This window comes from Echiichthys vipera, assembly GCF_963691815.1.
Source record: "Echiichthys vipera genome assembly, chromosome: 22".
NCBI classification, from domain to species: domain Eukaryota; kingdom Metazoa; phylum Chordata; class Actinopteri; order Perciformes; family Trachinidae; genus Echiichthys; species Echiichthys vipera.
The window spans coordinates 9,752,240-9,772,441 of NC_139847.1; the positions used below are offsets into that span (position 1 = coordinate 9,752,240).

At 41.8% G+C, this 20,202-nt stretch overlaps 1 protein-coding gene across 1 annotated transcript; it reads right to left on the reverse strand.

Annotated features, from left to right (window-relative positions):
* Positions 1–1,650: 1,650 nt before the first annotated feature.
* On the reverse strand, positions 1,651–18,464 carry arhgef15b (Rho guanine nucleotide exchange factor 15b). Its single transcript, XM_083937011.1, has 16 exons — positions 18,184–18,464; positions 12,383–12,907; positions 9,716–10,711; positions 9,562–9,616; positions 9,010–9,077; positions 8,613–8,899; positions 8,050–8,210; positions 7,695–7,847; positions 7,357–7,486; positions 6,122–6,196; positions 4,744–4,836; positions 4,479–4,633; positions 3,440–3,607; positions 3,253–3,338; positions 3,058–3,162; positions 1,651–2,616 (listed from the first exon to the last, which is right to left on the reverse strand). The coding sequence occupies exons 2-16, from the start codon at positions 12,801–12,803 to the stop codon at positions 2,447–2,449; spliced, it is 3,123 nt and encodes a 1,040-aa protein (XP_083793137.1). The 5' UTR covers positions 12,804–12,907; positions 18,184–18,464; the 3' UTR covers positions 1,651–2,446.
* Positions 18,465–20,202: the final 1,738 nt, after the last annotated feature.

Below are 20,202 nucleotides of genomic sequence, written 5' to 3' on the forward strand. Positions count from 1 at the left end.
GCTTATGTAGGGGCTCAGACGGACAAGGACATTTAATGAGATGCACTCAGTCCTGTCAGACAGAGCTAAGACCCGTGTCAAGGGGGCTTCGAGGAAATTGAGACGAGGAGGCAGTTTGTTTTGACAGTGAAGAATATAATCGACCATATTATATCACTTGATTTGACTTTAGGGAGAACTATCAAAAGTCCTGTTATGATTTTGTTTCGTAAAAGCACCAGAAATCCACAAATGAAAAGAATGAGCACCGCAGAAAGAAGCACAAATCAGACAATGTGGATGAAGAAAACACAAAAATGGCTGTATAGAAGTATATGTATAGTGAGAAACGTATTCCTGTAGAAGTTATATTTGATCTTGTCATGTTGTTAATATGGACACCTAAAACACCAACGTTTATGCTTATGTTCCACTAAATTCTTATCTATTCTTTTACGTTTTCATTAAAAACTATTTCAGATTTTCAATTGCCTCCAGCTCAACACTCCACCACCGGTCATGTCCGCCTGCTTGGCTCCACCAGCCCGTCCAGACCCATTCAGATCTGGTCCACACCCGACCAGGGATCTTGGCCGCCTCACCTCAACAATAAATTCTCTCCATCCTCCGGTGCAGCCGAGCAGGGTCATCCTCCAGCTCACCCCGGAGGAGGACCAGGCCGTCACTAACCTCCTGAAACTGCACCACCAAGAGCCCACACAAAGACGAAGCGATGAGACCCTTCCCAGCTCCGGCGTAGACTTGAACCCCGTCCCGTTCTTTCAGCTTGAACTCACAGACTCTGTTTCAGCTGAGGAAGTGAAGGAGCCCCTCGGTAGCGACGTGCGGTATCTGACGGAGGGAAGGTTTTGGTCGGATATGGAGCTTGAGGCAGCTAACACTCTCTTGAGTCTCTTCAGTCGGATGGAAGAGGACAAAATCTGGGTCCAAAACCACAACGAATCAGCAGAAACACTTCTTGATCCTCTGCTAAACCAGCGTCACGAGGATCCGTCAACAAGCATGTTTTCTGCACTTTCGACTTTTCCTGCGTTAGTAACTGCCAACTGTGCCCATAGTAATTGTGTCAAGGTACATGGAGAACCAGGCTGGGGGGCTTTTGGTTTTGTTGAGGGAAGGAACGCCGACGATGTTTGTGGGTCTTCACTGTCCTCAGACTCAAATAGCAGATCGAGTGTCTCCGGAGACTTTTCAGAGTCGAAGGAGCTGTCAGAATCTGAGGTAGATGCTGTGCTCGCACTCCTGAGCCTCGGAGACACGCGAGCGTTGGATACCGTGCAGTGATTGACCTCTTGGTGAGTTTTCAAAGGGACTTTTAAAACCTCCTTTCTCATCATGGAAACGAGCTGAGGGTTCTTCGCACTGGTTGCGCTTAAAGTTTTAACTTTAATGACTTTGACCCAAATATACCCCCAAAACCCCCATTTTTTTTCTACTTCTTTTTACTGTTTGCCCTGTACTTTTCTTGCTACTGTATCAGTATTCAAAAAAATGACCAACAGTGGAGTATGTAGCTAAAAACAGCTTTTTTTTTTATTAAAAGCACTACTACTGTTTCTGTAGGAGAGAACCTCCCAAGTCATTATTTACAACATATTGTACATTTGCAATATTCACAAATAATATCATGTCTTTACTGACAATAGGCTTCAGGGGGCGCTACAGGACTACTCCACAATGTTAATGACACAAGCTAACGAGCTAGTGGACAGCACAAACACCCAAACATCCCCATAAAGGCAGAACACATTTCACGCCTTTTCACAGCTCTTGTGCTTGATATGAACCTGACAGAAGCTGTGGTGTGTGGTTCTGTGTGTTGAGTTTATTCAAAGGCACTTCCTGATTAGAAGGTTTGTCTTGCAGTCGCCTTTTTAAATGTTAACACTGTTGAATTTCAGTAAGGATGTGTGTGTTTTCTTTTTTTTTTTACAAGATTCTTGTAGCATAAAAACTTTGTGACACTACAGGTTCATGTGCGTGGCAGGAATGAGAGGATTTTAACTTGACACAAGAGGCGTTAACAGGAACACCCAGCTCCTTTCTCTGCAGCAGGTCTGATATTTGTACAATGTGGTCGAGCGGTGTCTAGAATGATCGGCATTTCAAAATGTGCAGTTTTAGTTTGTGCAGAGGAGACGTCGATGCAGGGCTACATGCTCACAAGAGAAGGTAAAACTCTACAGCTGTAATGCTGTAAGGTGTGTTATTGAACGCATGCATGCACATTCAGATATCGTCAGTCGCTGAAGTAAATGATCTACCTCGAGCTCACACACATACATTAGTATAAATAACGTAATGATTGCAGGTCTGTTATGTCTCGTGCTGGTCGCCCTTCTCCTTTTGTCTTTCATTTCCTGGTTGTCAGAAACTGACACTTCAACTAATAAAGTCCCTGAATTGTCTTTAACGTACTCCAGTCCACATCCTTGATCCATTAATCCTAATGAACGGTGTTGGCCTTGGTGTTGGAGACCATGCTCGCAGCCTGCATGACTCTGTAGCGCTCTCGGAGGTTCCGCCGCCTCACATGCTCGTTGGTGATCTCTATGACGTTTCCTACGGGGAACCAGCCCTTCTGACCGTCGGACAGGCGGATGCCTTCGTAACAGCCTGGGAGAAAGAAGGAGGGTAAGGGAGGGAGGAAGGGGAGCAAACGAAAGGAAGATTGGAGGTTTCTGTATCGTTTCATGCAAGAAAGTCTTAACAAATCAATAAACTGCTACGGTGGTGAGAGGGTTGAGGAATGAGGTAATTATGAGGATCAGGGTGTTTGAGCGAGCAGAGTCAAAGGAAGGGGCACGTTAATGATACAAAGTCAGTCTGTAACCACATCCAGAACTTTAGATCCACAGACACTGCACATGCTAAATATAGACGAAGGGAAAAATTAATTTTGCGCAAGAACAGAGTCATATCACTTCTGAGAGTTCTGTGAAAGAGGAAGAGTTTCCAATCATGTCTGTGATCATCTTTTTACATTTAACGTCCAGCTCGTCTCTGACAAAAAGAAGTGAACTCTTTGTTCTTTCGGGTTTCCCTCCGCGTTCTTACCCTCGTTGGTTTTGCGGATGACGTTGATGATCTCAGTGGGCTCCAGGGTGAGCTCGTCCGCCTGCTGGGCGATGTACTGCTCTACGCACTGCACCTGAGGGCAATCTGACAAACGTACGCACACGTAAAAAACTACAGGCATGAGACACACTACTGTAGTTTGACTGTGTGCATCGTGTGTGTGTGTGTCCTCACCCCAGTCCTCATAAATCACTTCATCTTCATCTCTGTCTGGGTTGGTGGGGTTGGGGAACGCCGCCATCCACCTGTGCATGTCTGACCTGTTGACGGAAACAGGAAATGGTAAAGATAAGAATGCCCCTCGGAGAAAAAAGACAAAACTGGGTCAGTTTGTGGCGTTCGGTTGCACAGAGCTACTCACTGCGTGGGAGCTTTGCACAGCCTCTCCATCATGCGTCCCTGGTGGTTTTCCAGCAGCGTGAGGTTGAAGCAGTGCTCGTAGGGACCGCCGCTGCCCCCGCCTTCGTCTATTGTCTGCACCTGCACCAGAGAGCGATGGGCGTGGTCGAGTACAACAAAACGCTCGGCGCTGTTCAAGATAAAAGAAAGGTGGGTTATTTTTGTGACTATTAGGGACGGAGTGGAAAAATAATATTAGGACATAATCATGTCCAGCGGTAAATACTAAAGCATGTACAGTATTATGTTTTGAGCTGTGTGCCATTATTTTGTATTTCTGTTCTGCTGGCTGTGTGGCAACAACTACTTGGAATCTACTCTTCTCTTCCTCTCAGTTCCCTTCCAACACTACTTCCCGTCATATTTGAGGAAGTTTGGAGTTATTTCACGAGTGATGACACACTATTAAAGACTCACAATTGCTTTTGCGGTCAGTGGTCACATTCCCTTTCGATTTCAGGGGCATTCTGACCGCTTGTAAAAAGATTTTCTCTGCACAGCTTCCACAGATGACTGGCTGCACTCACCTGTACAGCCTAAATATGAAGCATCCGTACAAATACACTGATTGTCAACAATTTTTATGATAAACTATAATGTATGATCTTAACTGTAAACCTCACCTGCAGCAAATGCACAACCGCAGTTATATCTTTTATTTTCCAGAAGCCGTTTGAACAAGGTTTGCTAGCAGTTGTTTAGTTGTTGACTGTTGGGTGCACTGCTGATTCAGCTCTGCCTCATAAATTATAAGCAAAGATGCCTAATTCTGCTTGGCAGTATGTTTTAGGGCTGATGGTTGACACACATTTTCATTTGTAGGTCATTGTGATTTGATAAAGCTGAGTTTCTGCATGGATTTAAAAGGGATGTGATTAAAATGTTAACAGTTTACAGCCATGCTAGTGTGACTGAGAGGCTGATCTCAGTCTGAGTTGAATGCTAACATATGCTGATGTTTAAAAGGTGTAATGTTTATGTTAGGTTCAGTGCTGCCTCACCCTTTCTTGGCAGCGATGATGAGCAGATCATTAAAGAGGAAGAGGTAGACGGGGCTGAACTTTGCCCTCATGTTGAAGAGAGTTCCTCCTTTGGACATTTCCTGCAGCTCTCCCTTCTTCTCCAAGTATCGGGTCTGGGAGATGATCGGGATGGCCTGGAGAAGACACAAGCAAAAGTAGGAACATTACGGACCATTAGTTTTCAAAATAAATGTCCAAGTAGCTCAAGTACAACTAAAATACTGAGTGTGTGTTTTGAGTTTACCTTGAGCTTGTCAAACTCCAATTTTTGAGAGACATGGATCAACTCCTCCATCTGTCTCATCTTTCCCACCTGTGTGTTGCACTCGTCAATGATCTGTGTGTGATTATGAGAGTGGAAAAACAGACAAGATTATAAAATACACACTTAAAGGTCCCATATCATGCTCAATTTCAGGTTCATACTTGTCTTTTGGGTTTCTCCTAGAACATGTTTACATGCTTTAATGCTCAAAAACTGTCTGAATATACCTCCCTCTGTCTGAAACGCTCTGTTTTAGCTTCTTTAAGACTCCCTCCTGAAAAAGCCCAGTCTGCTGTGATTGGTCAGTGAGGGTCTTCAGCATGTGGCTCTCTGCACCGTCATTGCAGTCGGAGAATGATGGTAACGGCACTTTCTACCTATATATAGTATATTTGTGACATCACAACCGTAGGGCTTCTTTACAACACAGAGATCTCACTTTTTACAACATGGGGCCTTTTAAAGGGGTATTCCAGTGATTTTGTATTGCACTTCCGTAAAGTTTGGAGACGTAAAAGAGACACATTTAAGCAAGAATCGTCACAATTAAAGCAGAAGGTCTGAGATATCTTGACTTTTAGTCTGCATTGCATTTTTTTGTCAGACCCTCCCTGCCTGGTGTAAGGACATTCAGACTAAAGAATCTTCTCTGTCACCAGTAAACTGAACTTGATGTGGAAAAAGTGCCCCTTTAAGTTTCAATCACGACCGTTTTCGTATAAAAACTGACAAACAAACCGACTGACTTGTTGACATTTAAATAATCACTGATGTTACAACCTGTAGAGAAAATCCACCCATGTGTTCGCAACCTTCTACTTCCAACAACCTTATTTGGTACAAAAGGGCGTCTGCCCTGATTGGTCAGTGTTTTTAGGGTAATGACAGTAGTTGCACTTTCTACCTATATTTAGTTAAGTTGTGACATAAAACGTACAGAAGTCCTGACGACTCGTTGAAAGACAGTTTCTGAATACAGCCGTGTTTTTCTCTGTGGATTGAGTGCTTCGATAGATTCACAGTATTTATGTAGGAACTCAAACTACTTTATAATGAAGAAAACATTAAAATCTCTCTACGGGACCTTTAATACATAGATCTTTTCCACACTTTTAACCTTTAAATTCCCTTTAGATGCTGTTCTACAAAACTGTCAGCATCTCATTGGGAGTATCAGGTTCATTGCCTCAGTCCTTAGTCACAGAATGACTCACTGTCACTGCAGAGCTCATTCGGTAGGAAATCCTTCACTCAGACAATGGCTGACGTCAAATATCCAGAGGCATGCGAAGCAGTCTGGAGTCAAATTAAATAGATTTGTAGACAGACAAGAGGGCGAAGAGTGAGGGACGTTTACCTTTGACACCGATGCCAAAGCCTTGGAGGCCGTCTGCTCCTCTTTCGTCCTCTCCTTTGTTCTCTTCAGGATGTTCTGAAAACAACAAACAACAACTTTCTATTTCTGCAACGGACAAACGGCAATAGGATGCATTTTTTCCATCGAAATGCAAACAAGGTCGTAAGGTGGAGTCGAGGATTGCTCGTGTGTTTGCTCATCGGTCAAGAGGCGTTGACGAGCTTGAGCGGGGAAGATTACGCTGGAATGAGGCCACTCCACAAAACAACACACCGTGACGAACTCTGCCTTTCAGTGGCTTGTAGCAGAAAAAAGAAAAGGGTCAGTTATGCAGAATGTACTGTGGCATTCTGTTTAGACACTTGAGGAAAAAATGTAAAGGTCGTAAAGGCTAACAGCATTGTAGTGACATACCAGAGACATAACTAGGACTCTGACCTCCTGAGCTTTTTCCACACAGGAAGAACAAACACCTGCACATGGACTTTAAATCGAAGCATTTTCTTTGTTCCTACATTCATTGCCTCCTGGCTCAGATTTAAAGGAGTAGTTCTGATTTTTTGAAGTAGGGTTGTATGAAGTAAATATCCATAGTCAGTGTATTATCTAAAGTAGATGGCAGTCAGCACACGCACAGTTTTGAGAAGTTTACACAAGAGAACTGTTCAAAGCCACCAGACTCCACTGACAAAAACAGAATGACAATTTGTTTGTTTGTGTTAAGGATTAGGAACAAACAAACTAACTAACCAATCAAGGCAGCTGTAGACCAGCAACTCCTGTGTTCTGCGTAGTAAAATTGTTATTGTGGTCAATGGAGTTTGGTGGCTTTGATGAGAATATAGCAGCTTTATTTCAGCTTTATTTCCCCCTGTGTAAATTTGAACGGGGCGGCCCTTTTAGGTTAGTTTCTCCAAACTGGGAGCATGTCACCCACCATCTACTATAGTTAATACACTGACTATGGATAAGTACTTCATATAACTACACTTAGAATAATAATTAAAAAAAAGAACTATCCCTTTAAACTTGAGCCAGTAGGCAATTAACTTAGCATAATGACTGGAAGCAGGGGACAAAAGTTAGCAGGGCTCTCTCCAAAGTTAAAAAATACAACTTTAAACGCCTCTAAAAATCACTAATTAACATGTTGTGCATTAACTAAACTTCATGACTGTTAAAAAGGCAGCATTTCTATAGTGAGATTTAACTAGTGTTCCCGTGATGTTGCTCACCTCAATGAGCATTTTGATGCGCGTTATTCGCTGGAAGGGGAGCAGCAAGAAGGACATGAAGGGCAGCCGCTGGCACTGAGGCGACTCTTGGAGACGAGTGATGACTGTCGCAAACTGCACGTTGTTCTTCCTGTAAACACACACATATACGTGTACATAAATGGTATGGAACACTGCTGTAATGTTCATGTGCTTGAAATAGAGAAAATGAGGGAGAAAAGAAAGTTCAGAGGAAAAGGTTTCATTGAACAAAGACTGACAACGAACGCCTCAGAATCTCACAAATTCCCTAAAATCTGAAATAAGTGGAAGAATGACAGTTTTATAGAAATCCTTACAAGAGCATCGTGTAAGTCTTGTCCTGGTAGATCTGGTTGCGAACGTAGTCTATGTAGGCAGGGAAGTTGTGCTGTGCGTGGTAGTGGATAATGTCACAGATGTCAGGGAAGACCAGCTCCTTGAATATGCGGTCCTCCAGGTCCTTCAAGAACCTGTGGAGTCAGACAGCAAAGGTAATGCTAAACTGCATAAACACAACTCTTTAATTGACTCAGGAATTGACTTGTTACATCTTTTTTTCCTTCCTATCTCTTGGTACCTTTGTCCCAAGTGACCTTGTCATAGTTCAAGTCATAAATCACCTTCCTATTTCCATTTGTCTCCCTTCATCCTTCCTTTTTGCCATTTCCTCACCTCTCGCTGACCTCTCGGACCCTCAGGATGTTGGAGAAGAGGGTTTTTTTGTCTCTGATGATCATCGTCTCTTCCAGCTCCCGGCTGTCCAGGAAGTGTTCGGTCAGGACTCGCAGGGATCGAAGGTAAGAGGCCTCAGATGTCAAAACCTCAAACATACTCTGCCAGGGACAAAGACATGAATACTTCAGGCCTTTATATGGTCCTGTGTGGTGTCCCATTTTGTACAGAAATGAGCAAAGAATTAAGATCAGCAAAAAAGGATGAAAATGTTGGTTTATCAAAAAAAAAAAATACACCATCATCATTTAAACACTTCCTGTACTTAAAAGGTTTTTTTTCCTTCATCCTGCTTGATGTTGGAAAGAAGAGAGAGTAGAAAGGCTTTCATGAACAGGGGATAGAGTGAATCAATATTATATTACAGCAGTGAGTGGACGGTAATTTATATAAAACCCTCACATTATTACTTTAAGAAGTGATTTAAAACTTGATACTGCATCTTCCATCTCTCTTCTCCTCATATCATTGATCTCTCGTCTGTCCTCCCTCCCCCTCCTCACCTCCTGGTACTTGCACTGCTCAGGAGTGAGCTGCTCGAGCACCCCTCCCTCCCGAACAGCTGGGAGGTCCTGCCACAGGGTGCTCTGGGCCGGTGTGGGCACAGAGCTGCCCCTGGTTGCTCCATTTCCAGTCCCAGTCCCAGTCCCAGTCCCAGTCCCAGTCCCAGAGCGACGGGCTGTCCAGTCCATGGCGTAGTCTACGCTAGTTTTACTGATGTTGCGACAAACTGTCTGGCGTCGGATCTCCTTGGTGATGACAGTGGCACGGTACGTCTGGTAGAGAGGCTCTGAAAGAAACAACAAAAGTCACAAAGGTTCGAAGAAGTATAAAAGTAACATGTAATGATGGCCAAACTGTTCGGGGCATTACTGTTTTATGTTTTGTTACAGGTCTTACCATCCTGCAGCCGAGACTCCCAGCTGAAGGAAGATTCACGCCTGAGGGAGTCGCTCCTGACTGGACGCCTGACACAGGAAGTGTAGAAAGAGGAGAAACAGATCAACAAGGGTGATATGAAACCAAACTGTCCGACAAAAGAGTGAATTAAACAATTATTACTCCATATATACACACAAGAGCACCACTGTTGACTTGGAGGATCATGAGGCTGGTGTTGGGGATTTTTCTCTAATGGGGATGAAGACAGATTTGGTGTGCTCATCAGTTTTTACTGCAGCAAGACGGTGTATGTTGGATTGACTGAAGGTAAACTACAGTGCCCATGTGAATGGTGATAGAGAAACATGTTATCCAGTGCAACAGTGTGGCTCATTGGTGTGTTTTTAGTAGTTTTTGGACATCGATGGATTTCTATGTCACTGAAAAAAAAGGCCACATCAGGCTTTGGATACACACGATGGACGATATCTTTTTCAATAAAATACAAAATATCCTCAGCTTTATCCTTTGAAAATGGAAGTTGGAGGTAGAGTGAGGGTGATAACTTACGGTTCTTCAACTGTGTCTTCTTTCTCTCCTTCATTCCCTCCATTCTCCTCTCCTTCTGAAGAGACAAGAAAATCATGGCTTTTGTTTACACAGACTTTGTGGATCAGTCATTGCTCATCTCAGTCCGACATAATAATGTGTGTTCAGTACAAACCTCTTCTTTGTGTGAGTGATTGCAGTGAGGCGCTGCTGAGCCTCCTGGGATCCGTCTTTGGTGGTGGAGGCGGGGGTCTGTGAGGGCTGGGTGGGGGTGGAGTGATGGTCCTCTGGGGGCTCAGCCCCCTGGCAGAGGAGCTGCCGGGGGATGAGGGTCGCAAGTTGCGCCACTCCTCGGGTGTAGGCTGGGGGAGAGGAATGCTGCCCCGGTGCACCGGCGTGAGGCTGCGGCTGTCATGAATAACAGGCATCCTCGGCGGGATGGCGGGCGGCACGTCGACTGGGCTGGAGACGGGTTGTGTGTCCGTCTGAAACTCAGATGTCGGGTCTGAGGTGCTGTAGGACAGTTTGGACCGGCGGGCTGGTTTGCGAACTTTGATTAGTGGAATATCCAGTTCCTTACACACGGTGGTCTTTTTAGGAGTGGGGTCGACCATCGGAAGAGTGGCCTCGTAAATATTTTCTTCTTCGTTTTGGGTGGATAAGTTGTGGATTTGTGGTGATTGAGACCGTTTGGGAGGAACGGGGGGAGACTGAGAGCGGGTGACAGCGAGAGAGGTGAAAACAGAGTGAGGGCCCGGGTCCGAACGTCTCCTGTGACCATCAGCCATTAAAACATCCAAACACTGGTGGAACTTTGCCTTTTCTTGTTTCAACACTTCACCGTCATCAACCATAGACGTCCTGTCCACCTCATCCCCCGCCTCGCTCTCCCCTTCCCCTCCCCTCTCTACCTCTTCATCTCCCTCCCAATCCTCCTCATCTTCCCCCCTCTGCTCTTCCACGTCAGTCCCGTCCTCGTCTCCACCCTCCTCCTCCTCCTCCCCACAATCGTCCATGGGCACCCATATCAGTTTCATGCCAGGCCACTGGAGGTGGCACACACAGCTGCAGCCCGGGTCGCAGGACGGACTGAGAGGCGTGTGAGGACTGTGCTCCGCCTCCGCATCACCTCCACCAATCAGCTGAATCTCCACTTCTTTTCCATCAGGCGCTTCATCAAAAAAAAGAAGCAGCACAGATTATTGTTTATGAACAGGGAAGAAAATAAATCACCATAAAGGTATCTAACATGTCTAAGTTCTTCTTTTCCTCCACACCCCCGGGCTAACACTAAACTAATGGGTGAGAACGAGCCGTTTCCTGTCCACTTCTTTCCTTCATGTATATCCCCAGATAGGGTTCACTTTCATTAAGCCCCCATCCCCCCACCCCCCATATGGCACACGCCGGACTGCAGAGTCAGCAGTTCTTCACTATGCAAATACAGCACGTTTGCGAGCGGTGTCTTCAAATATTCATGGGAAGTTTGGAGCGCTGCGCGGGGAAAGAAAAAAAATCCAATATTGACAAAAGGAAATGGAAAGACAGAGGAGAGAGAGGATGAAGGTTAAAGGGGTCAGTGAGTAACAATATGAGGAAAAGAAAAAAGTAGTCCAATATCAGCCAATACGACTGTCTTTTGAAAAATATAGTTCCATAAAGATATATTTTAAAGGTAATTGCATTGTTTGAATAAAAGGCCATTATACTTTAGTTTGTCGCTAATATAACACTTTATATGACATATATATATAAACTTATTAAGCACAACTTCTTCTCCATAACTGCTCAGATATCACCAGTAATGACCAATTGACCGATAAATCAATCTGCTTAGATATTGGATTAAACATGATATTCTCTGGATACAGCTTCTTAAACTTGAGGCTTTTCTCTGTATATATTTACAACTTTTGGGTTGTTGACTTTTGGTAAGACAAAAAAAAAAAAAAAATGCAGTAGGAAGATGTTACTTTGGGCTCTTGGAAACTATCTTATTGTCTAAAGCGATTGATCGGAAAATGACTGACAGGCGAATCAATACTGGCAATTATAGTTGGAAGCTTTTGAAGCTGACATTGATCAGTACTGATGATATGTGGATACAGAATCTGACATCATGTGTAATGGTTTCTTGTTACTCCCAGGGAACCAAAACAAGGAAGTGAAATCACAGTGTGTGTAACTGGGGAGGGAACGGACAGATCTCACTTTAACCACACTGGACATCGTGACACAGCAAACTGTGTCTATCAATGAGCTACGTATTATCTTATCTTTATATTATTGATTTCATTATCTGTTCTTGCTGTAAGGAATCACAGTGAGCGTCACTTCCCGCTTTCATATTACTCAGTTCACTCACGCGCACACACATACTCTTCTTTACACACACACGCAGCAACGTAATCAGCTGACTGACAGAACCTGTTTGTGGCTGTTGGTGCAGGTGAGCAGCACCACACCTGTCAGTATGAGAATTCAGTCCACACCATTTATGTAAAATGTTGTTTGTCTTTCGCTTTTATCAATGAGATCGACCTTTGATCTAGAACTACACTGTCCAGCGCCTGTGAACCAGGCCCTAACTTGAGCTACACTGCAGGTTGTGGGTAAAATGCCCCTTATTATAGCGTCTTCTGATCTTTATCCTGCAGACTAAAAGCTGCAATAAGTCGCATTAAAGATAGTCAGCTATGATGACAGCCAAAGGTGAAAGTCGAACACATTTTAATTTCACTTTCAAGAAATCATGTGACACAGCTTCGTCAGGCAAACAGGAAAGTGTCAATCTTTAGTCAAAAACTTAATTGAAATAATAAATAAAAAAACACCACTGTACCTGATCGTCCTCCTTCCACACTGACGCTGTCCCCCTCCTCTCCTCCCTCACTCTCTCTCTGCCTCTGTAGGGTTCGGCTCCTCTTCTCAGGCAGCGGAGGCGCCTTCTCTCCCCCAAGCTGAAGCTGCAGACTGGCGCGCCCCGGTTTGGGCTTTACCGTGGGCGGCCTCTTGAACCGTTTAATTGACGTTAGATCTGCTGTACCATTGGTGGGTTGTCCCCCCGGTTCATTCAATTCCTTTTTGCTAAACTTGTTCACAATCCTCTTGACCTTCCCTCCAGAAAGACTTGCAGTGCTGCCTCTGTCTCCCAGAGGAGGGGAGCAGGCTTGTGATGACGGTTTTGGAGGGATCTCCGGTCTCGGTTTGGCCTCAGGTTTGAGGGGCGACGCGGGTCGTTGGGATGGTTTCTGGACAGACATGGTAACTGGAGTGTCCTCTTATGGTGTGTATTACCAGCCCTGACCAATCAGAGGTCAGGCTTTGAGGGCAAAGGTCAATGTGAGCATGTCATCATCATCATCATCTGGTGAGTAGAGAGAAAGAGAGGTTTAAAACTTTTGATATTATATAAAATGCTAGGTTTAAATTACTATATATAGGTAGAAAAAGCTGCAACAGTGCAGTTACAGTCATCCCCCGGCTGCAATGATGGTGCAGAGACACAGATGCAGAAGACCCGAAAACTCTGACCAATCAGAGCAGACTGGGCTTTTTTAGGAGGGGTCTTAAAGAGACAGGCGCTAAAATGGAGCGTTTCACACAGAGGGTGAATACAGGTATATTCAGACAGACGGGATGAGAAAAATAATGTGTTTTTTGAGCATTAAAGCATGAACACATGTTCTAGTAGAAAGCCAAAATACAAGAACAAACCTGAAAATTAGCATGACACGGGACCTTTAAAATGGTAGTGCATGGGGGATGAAAAAGAGTGAAATATCCCTGGTCAGACTCGAACTGGTGATGTAGCGATTAAACAGTAAACGCCTTAAACCTCAGTCTTTGTGGTTTTCAATCTTTTGGGGCACGACTCACTATAATTATAGTCATTTTCTGTAGCTGAAAAAAAAAAACAACCCCTTACAATGCAGTAAACACATATTTCAGTATTTCCATTACAGTATAATCCTGAAATCAGACTTTGAACTGTGTGCTACAAATTCCCCACTGTAAGGCCTCAGAGTAAAATGAACTTTGCACTGTAAAGGAGCTCATTCATGTCTGGCAAGAACACACAAAGAAAACAAGATAATGTAGCTGACAGGTGTGTTTACTGCGCTACAAAGTGACGCGCTGGAGGGAAATCCTGCTGCGACTGCACATCATTTCCATTGTAAAGTTGCCTCACATGTCTGTAAATCTTTTGATTTGTAATGAGTCACAGCTGGAAAACATGATTGTTTATTCATTTACTGCTTTAATGGCTGAAAGATCTCTGGATGGAAGATAGCTGTATGTCTTAAATGATATATTACAGCTGAACTTGTGTGTGAAAGGACACAGAGAAGTAGCAAACACACACGATAATTCTTTTGTTTTGCTTTCAATTCATGTGTAATTACAGCATTATATGAGTCATAATCGCACACTGTTGTCATTCAATTAATAGTTAACCACTGATCCAATACAAATGTACATAATTACTCCACCCTGTTGCCCTGACAGGTTGAATAACCTCCTTTTTCTTTTAGTTAGTCTCCAAGCACTCTGAAAGTCTGTACAACACTTGAATATTCTGTACGACATGGTCTTTACATAGACCCAGGACTAGGTGGAGAGATTATATCTCCACACTGGCCCGGGAACGCCTCGGGATCCCCCAGTTAGAGCTGGTTAATGTGGCCCGGGAAAGGGAAGTTTGGGGTCCCCTGTTAGAGCTGCTGCCCCCGCCACCCGACCCCAGATAAGACGCTAAAGATGAGATGAGATGAGATGTGCACGTTCTAAATATGACACCCAGAGTATCTCTTAATTAGGAATTCAATGAAAGTACAACAAATCTGATGTATGCACACACACACAGACACACAGACACACACACACGTAAAATCCTCACTGAGTCGGTCCTTTAAAAATTCAAACACACAAATTTCCTTATTCAAAGCACTCTCCTTATTCAAATGAGCAGTCAAACAGAAACTTCTTGCAGGTCTTTTAATGTCTATAAGAAGAAACGTGATGACGATTCTGGGCGACCAAATGGCCATGCTGCAGATTCTTCTCAGTGTTTTTTTTAAACGTGTGAGCAACAGCTGATGCAATACCAAACCAAACGAGTATTAGTCATCCTCTGAGTCACGCAGAAACCCAGGGGAAGACGTTCCTGCACTGCTTTGTGTCACTTTTAATTATATATACATACATTTTGCGTGTGGCTGCGTTAATTTAGGATTACACACAGGTCAAAAACTGCAACAAACAATAATTCTGACTGTAGTTGATGTAGTGAATATGGTTTGGGTTCATTGATTAATCATTTATCTATAAGTCTATATGACAGACGGCTGTAACAGAGACCACTAAGGCAGTCCTATGAACCCCGGGTGTTTAGATTTTAGCCACGCCTGCAGCATTTATCTTCGGATGTTAATGTCGCTCTGATCCAGACTGAAATATCTCCACAACTTTTTGCCTGTTTCAGAACAAATGCTCAAACAATCACATGAATAATCCCAGAGATGATGACAGAAATTAAACCAGAGACAGGGTTCGTACACGTTTTCCAGGGTCAAGTTCAAGCACTTTTACAAGCACTTAAAGGTCCATTTTACACCTTACAGCTGTGGTAAATTACATATCTCTATGAATACATAGATATTTAAAAAATGATTATTTCACTTTTTTTATCACGTTAAAAGAGACGCTATTACGTTATAATCAACTAAAACTGTGTCCCCTAATACCCCCAAGGATAAGAAATTAAATTATATTTCTATTCTATAGCTATTTGTTGTGAAAGAAATGCAGCTACAATGTCAATTATTTTCAAGCACTTTATCCAAAATTCAAGCACTTTTCAAACCTTGAAAACACAACATTAAAATCCAAGCAATTTCAAGTATTTCAAGCACCCGTGCGAACCCTGCCGAGATGATTTGATGACTGACACTCACTGTTTGCAGCTTTTGGACATTTGAACGCATCATCTTTGTTCTTTTTTAACCGACGGATCGATTGATAAGGAAGATAATTGGTAGTTTCCGTCCTATTCATCACTATTGATACAGAATATAAATATGAAACTGGAGTCTATAATCGACGCATGTTCTTATTATCGAGGTGCATCGTGGGGAATTATCATAAAGTGTGTGTACCTCTGCAGCATCAATTTAAACCTTCATTTTTTTAAATCTGTCACCTAACTTTATGTAATAGCAATGTAACTCTTATGTAAAGAACAATACCAGATCAGCGGAGTGCCCCTTAAACGTGGAAAGCGTTAAGTTTCTTTTTGAAAGATTAGAGGCTGTTCATTACCGTAAAGTGCCAGCAATTTCTTTCAAAGTTAACAACATTTTTTTAAAGATTATTTTTTGGCAGTTTTTTCAAACCTTTATTATTAGATAGGACAGACAGGAAATGGAGTGAGAGAGATAGGGGGAGACATACAGGAAAGAGCCCCAGGCGGGAGTCGAACCTGTGGCCGCTGCCTCGAGGACCTTCAGCCTCTTTACATGGGGCGACTGCTCCAACCGCTGTACCACCGGCCCGCCCCCAAACAACATTTTAAAGCAAAGTACAGAATGATGTTGCAATTTTTTTGCTTGTATATTGTTGTAAGCCTGCATTATCTTATGCAGTATAAATACATACAGTATATATTCATATTAAATCCTGTAATTAATGTGTTTTAGCTTTGTGTTTTTATCTGTTTTTTTTCTGTCACAGTACGTTGAGTGTTTGAGAAAAATCAAAATCAAATCAAAGAATTAAATCAAGAGTATAGTGCGTAATACCAGCAGCTTAACAAAACCATCACAGGCAGCTATATAGTTTTTTTGGGGTCTTTCGCACACGGCTCATTAAAGTCACACAACTTGTAGCTGTTTGTTATTTAGAAAGCGTACCGGCTGGTCAGACCAGTTTGGACGGGATGTGCGCGCTGAACAGTCAGTGAGCGTTTAATAAAAAAAGAGACAGACAAGGTTTCATGTTTCAGTCTGACGAGAAAAATGTTTCTGTGCTGACACTGAACACCCATGCGTTAGATAACTACAAAATGACAGGGCAGGAACGTTTGTCATGGATACTTCAGGAAGTTGATTAAACCTTTTAAAATCGTGCACCTTCAACCCTGGTTCATTTTCAAACGCTCCTTTTCTCATAATTAGTCTCATCTCAGACGTCAGGAGCAGCCATGTTTGTGTGTGGGTGTGTAACGCACGTCTCTCCAGGTTTCAGTGTTGGCCCTCGGGTTATTTTCATTGTCCACAGGGAGACATAAAGCTCAAATAAGAGGGTGTGTACACTCACAAAGCACTCTTACAAACAGTAACACATTCTGGTTGTGTGTTAATGCACTTATAGACCAAAAGAGAGACTTTCCTTCAATCAGCACCCCATCAGACTTCACTTCTCTTTTGTCTCCCTTTGCTCTATTGACCTGGTTACTTCAATACACCGTCCAGTCTAGACCTCTACACACACACACACACTCACACACACACACTCAAGCTGGGTCAGTGGGCCAGTCATTCATTCCAGTGAGTTTATTTGTCCTGGTAAATCCAATTATTATCAGAAATGGTGTGATCCCTTAATTCAGAGCAGCTTCAGAACAATCCTTAAGTGCTTAAAGAGGGCATCCATTAACACAGTGCTGTGTGTGTGTGTGTGTGTGTGTGTGTGTGTGTGTGTGTCTCTTGTGTGTGTGTGTGTGTGTGTGTGTCTGTGTGTGTCTGTGTGTGTGTGTGTCTGTGTGTGTGTGTGTGTGTGTGCGCGCGCGCGCAGTGTGCCATCTGCTCTGGACTAATGGGTCAGTGTGTATACAAAATGGGTAGGGGGCTTTAAGAGAGCTACCATTACAATACATGTGATGTGTATGTAAGCTCCACGTTGGACAGGAAGAGGGGACGGAAAAGGTGTGTCGAGATAGAAAACACACCCACACACACACACACACACACACACACACACACACCCACACACACACACACACACACACACACACACACACACACACACACACACACACACACACACACACACACACACACACACACACACACCCACACACACACAGACGGGGTGGGGATGCAGGAAAGAGGAACACGCATATGGAGGTAGTTTGGTGACATGAGTGGTAGAAAAGGATATGTTTAGGTGCTGATGTCACATCTGGAGCTGCCAATACTGGTTTTATGTGACAATTATAAACAAAACGCTTTTCCCAACATACAAATTGGTGAAGACGAATTAAGTGTAAATGGCGGGTTATGAATAAAATGTTAAAAGTCAATGTTTGCCCACAGCTGTGTTATTTATATCCCTAAATCGCCCAATCTGTGGCCGTAGTCCCGTACTGTTACCTACCGACATTCACAAAAATGCGAAAATGTCAACATATTTAAATAAAAGACATTCTACAGTAATGACAAAAGAGTTAAAATAATTACCCTTCAGCATGACAACGCTAATTTAATATTATTAACCTTACCTTGAGTAAGTATTACAGCGGTTTTCCATATGGGAACAGGTGCATCTACACTTAACAGTCAACGCCAACCAAACCTCACCCGCTAAATGACAAATATTAAACTAATCTCAGTTAAAAACACACTTTACATTAAAGAAACTCACCGGTTTGATTCAGACATGTCGGCCCGGTTCTCTGCAGTCATTCGGCTCTAGCGTTGGCAGTCCAACATGGTTAGTTTAGGCAGGAGAAACGTTAAATCCGGTCCGGGGAGTGTAACGTTACTTTAACCGTAACTCGTCCCCGAGAGGAAAAATCAACTGTCGTGAAATAAACAGTAAGAGAAAAATGATCCGCAGCGTAAAAGCGAACCGGTTCCGTTTCTTATTGTTTCTCTTCGGACGGGCTTGTTGTCCGAACAGCCGTCATCCTCCCTGTTGTTGTCTCCTTTGTTACCAGCAGCCTGAGTGAGAGGAGAGGACGGGAGGAGGCAGCGGGGAAGCGGGGAAGCGACCGAGCCGCCGAGCCACCGAGCGCCCCCCCACCCTCCCCGGGCTCTCAACCGGCAGGCTCCGGGAGGGAATTTCAAAATAAAACAGCAATCCAAACTGTGATTTATAGGTAAATTACTTTATGCTTACACACAGGAATAATAATAATAATAAAAAAACATCAATAAATACAGAAATAAATTCATAAAAGAATAAATAAATAAATGCTAAACAATGTAGAAATAATTAACTACATAAATAAATAAATAAATGCATAAATAAATGTATAAATTAATAAATACAGGAATAAATTCATAGAAGAAGAAATAAATGCTAAACAATGTAGAAATGAATAACTACATAAATAAATAAATGAATAAATGTATAAATAAATAAATACAGGAATAAATTCATAAAATAATAAATTAATAAAAGAATAAATAAATAAATGCTAAACAATGTAGGAATAAATAACTACATAAATAAATAAATAAATAAATAAATAAATAAATAAATAAATAAATAAATAAATAAATAAATAAATAAATAAATGTAAAAATAAATAAATACAGGAACAAATTCATAAAATAATAAATAAATGCTAAACAATGTAGAAATAATTAACTACATAAATAAATAAATAAATGCATAAATAAATGTATAAATTAATAAATACAGGAATAAATTCATAGAAGAAGAAATAAATGCTAAACAATGTAGAAATGAATAACTACATAAATAAATAAATAAATGCATAAATAAATGTATAAATTAATAAATACAGGAATAAATTCATAGAAGAAGAAATAAATGCTAAACAATGTAGAAATAAATAACTACATACATAAATAAATAAATGTATAAATAAATACAGGAATAAATTCATAAAAGAAGAAATAAATGCTAAACAATGTAGAAATAAATAACTACATACATAAATAAATAAATGTATAAATAAATAAATACAAGAACACTTTAAAAAACAGAAATAAATACAGAACTAATTATATATTATCACCTGATGCAAATGGATTATTTAATGGAAGCCTGTGTGATGGTTTTTAGTCTTTGTTTTGCATATTTTATAAGATGTTCAAGTCTCTGTGTGTTCTGTGCTGCAGGACAAATCATCCCTCTCAAGGACAATAAAGTTAAAGTAGTGATGATTGTAACTACAAAATGTTAGCATGACTATAGTTCACATATATTAATGATATATAATATAATAGCCTTCAATTGCTTTGATAACAATAAGCAAAAACACATTTAAACCAATGTAAATAAATTAAAATAACAAGGACTATATTGCAGTGTTACACATGTATTCACACACATGTGCATCCCCATATTTTCTCATGAGATTCATAATTAAATGTCCTATAATTCAGAATTGGAAACATGAAACTATAAAGTTGTGCAGCAAACAGTACATGGAAAAACAAAGCTATAAATACATTTCTCTTTATGTTTTATTCTTGATTTATTGATGATTTACTGTTTTGCTCTTATATAATAATGTATTTGTATCCTACATTCTCAGCCTGAACTCTTTTTTTGACGATGAAGCATTCAGTATTTTTATTTTAGTCATCTTATTTTGAAGGCAACACTTCTGGCACTTCCTGTGTGTTTACTGCAGACTTCATGGATCTTTAGGCTAAAGCATCTCTACATATTTCTTGACTTATTGGT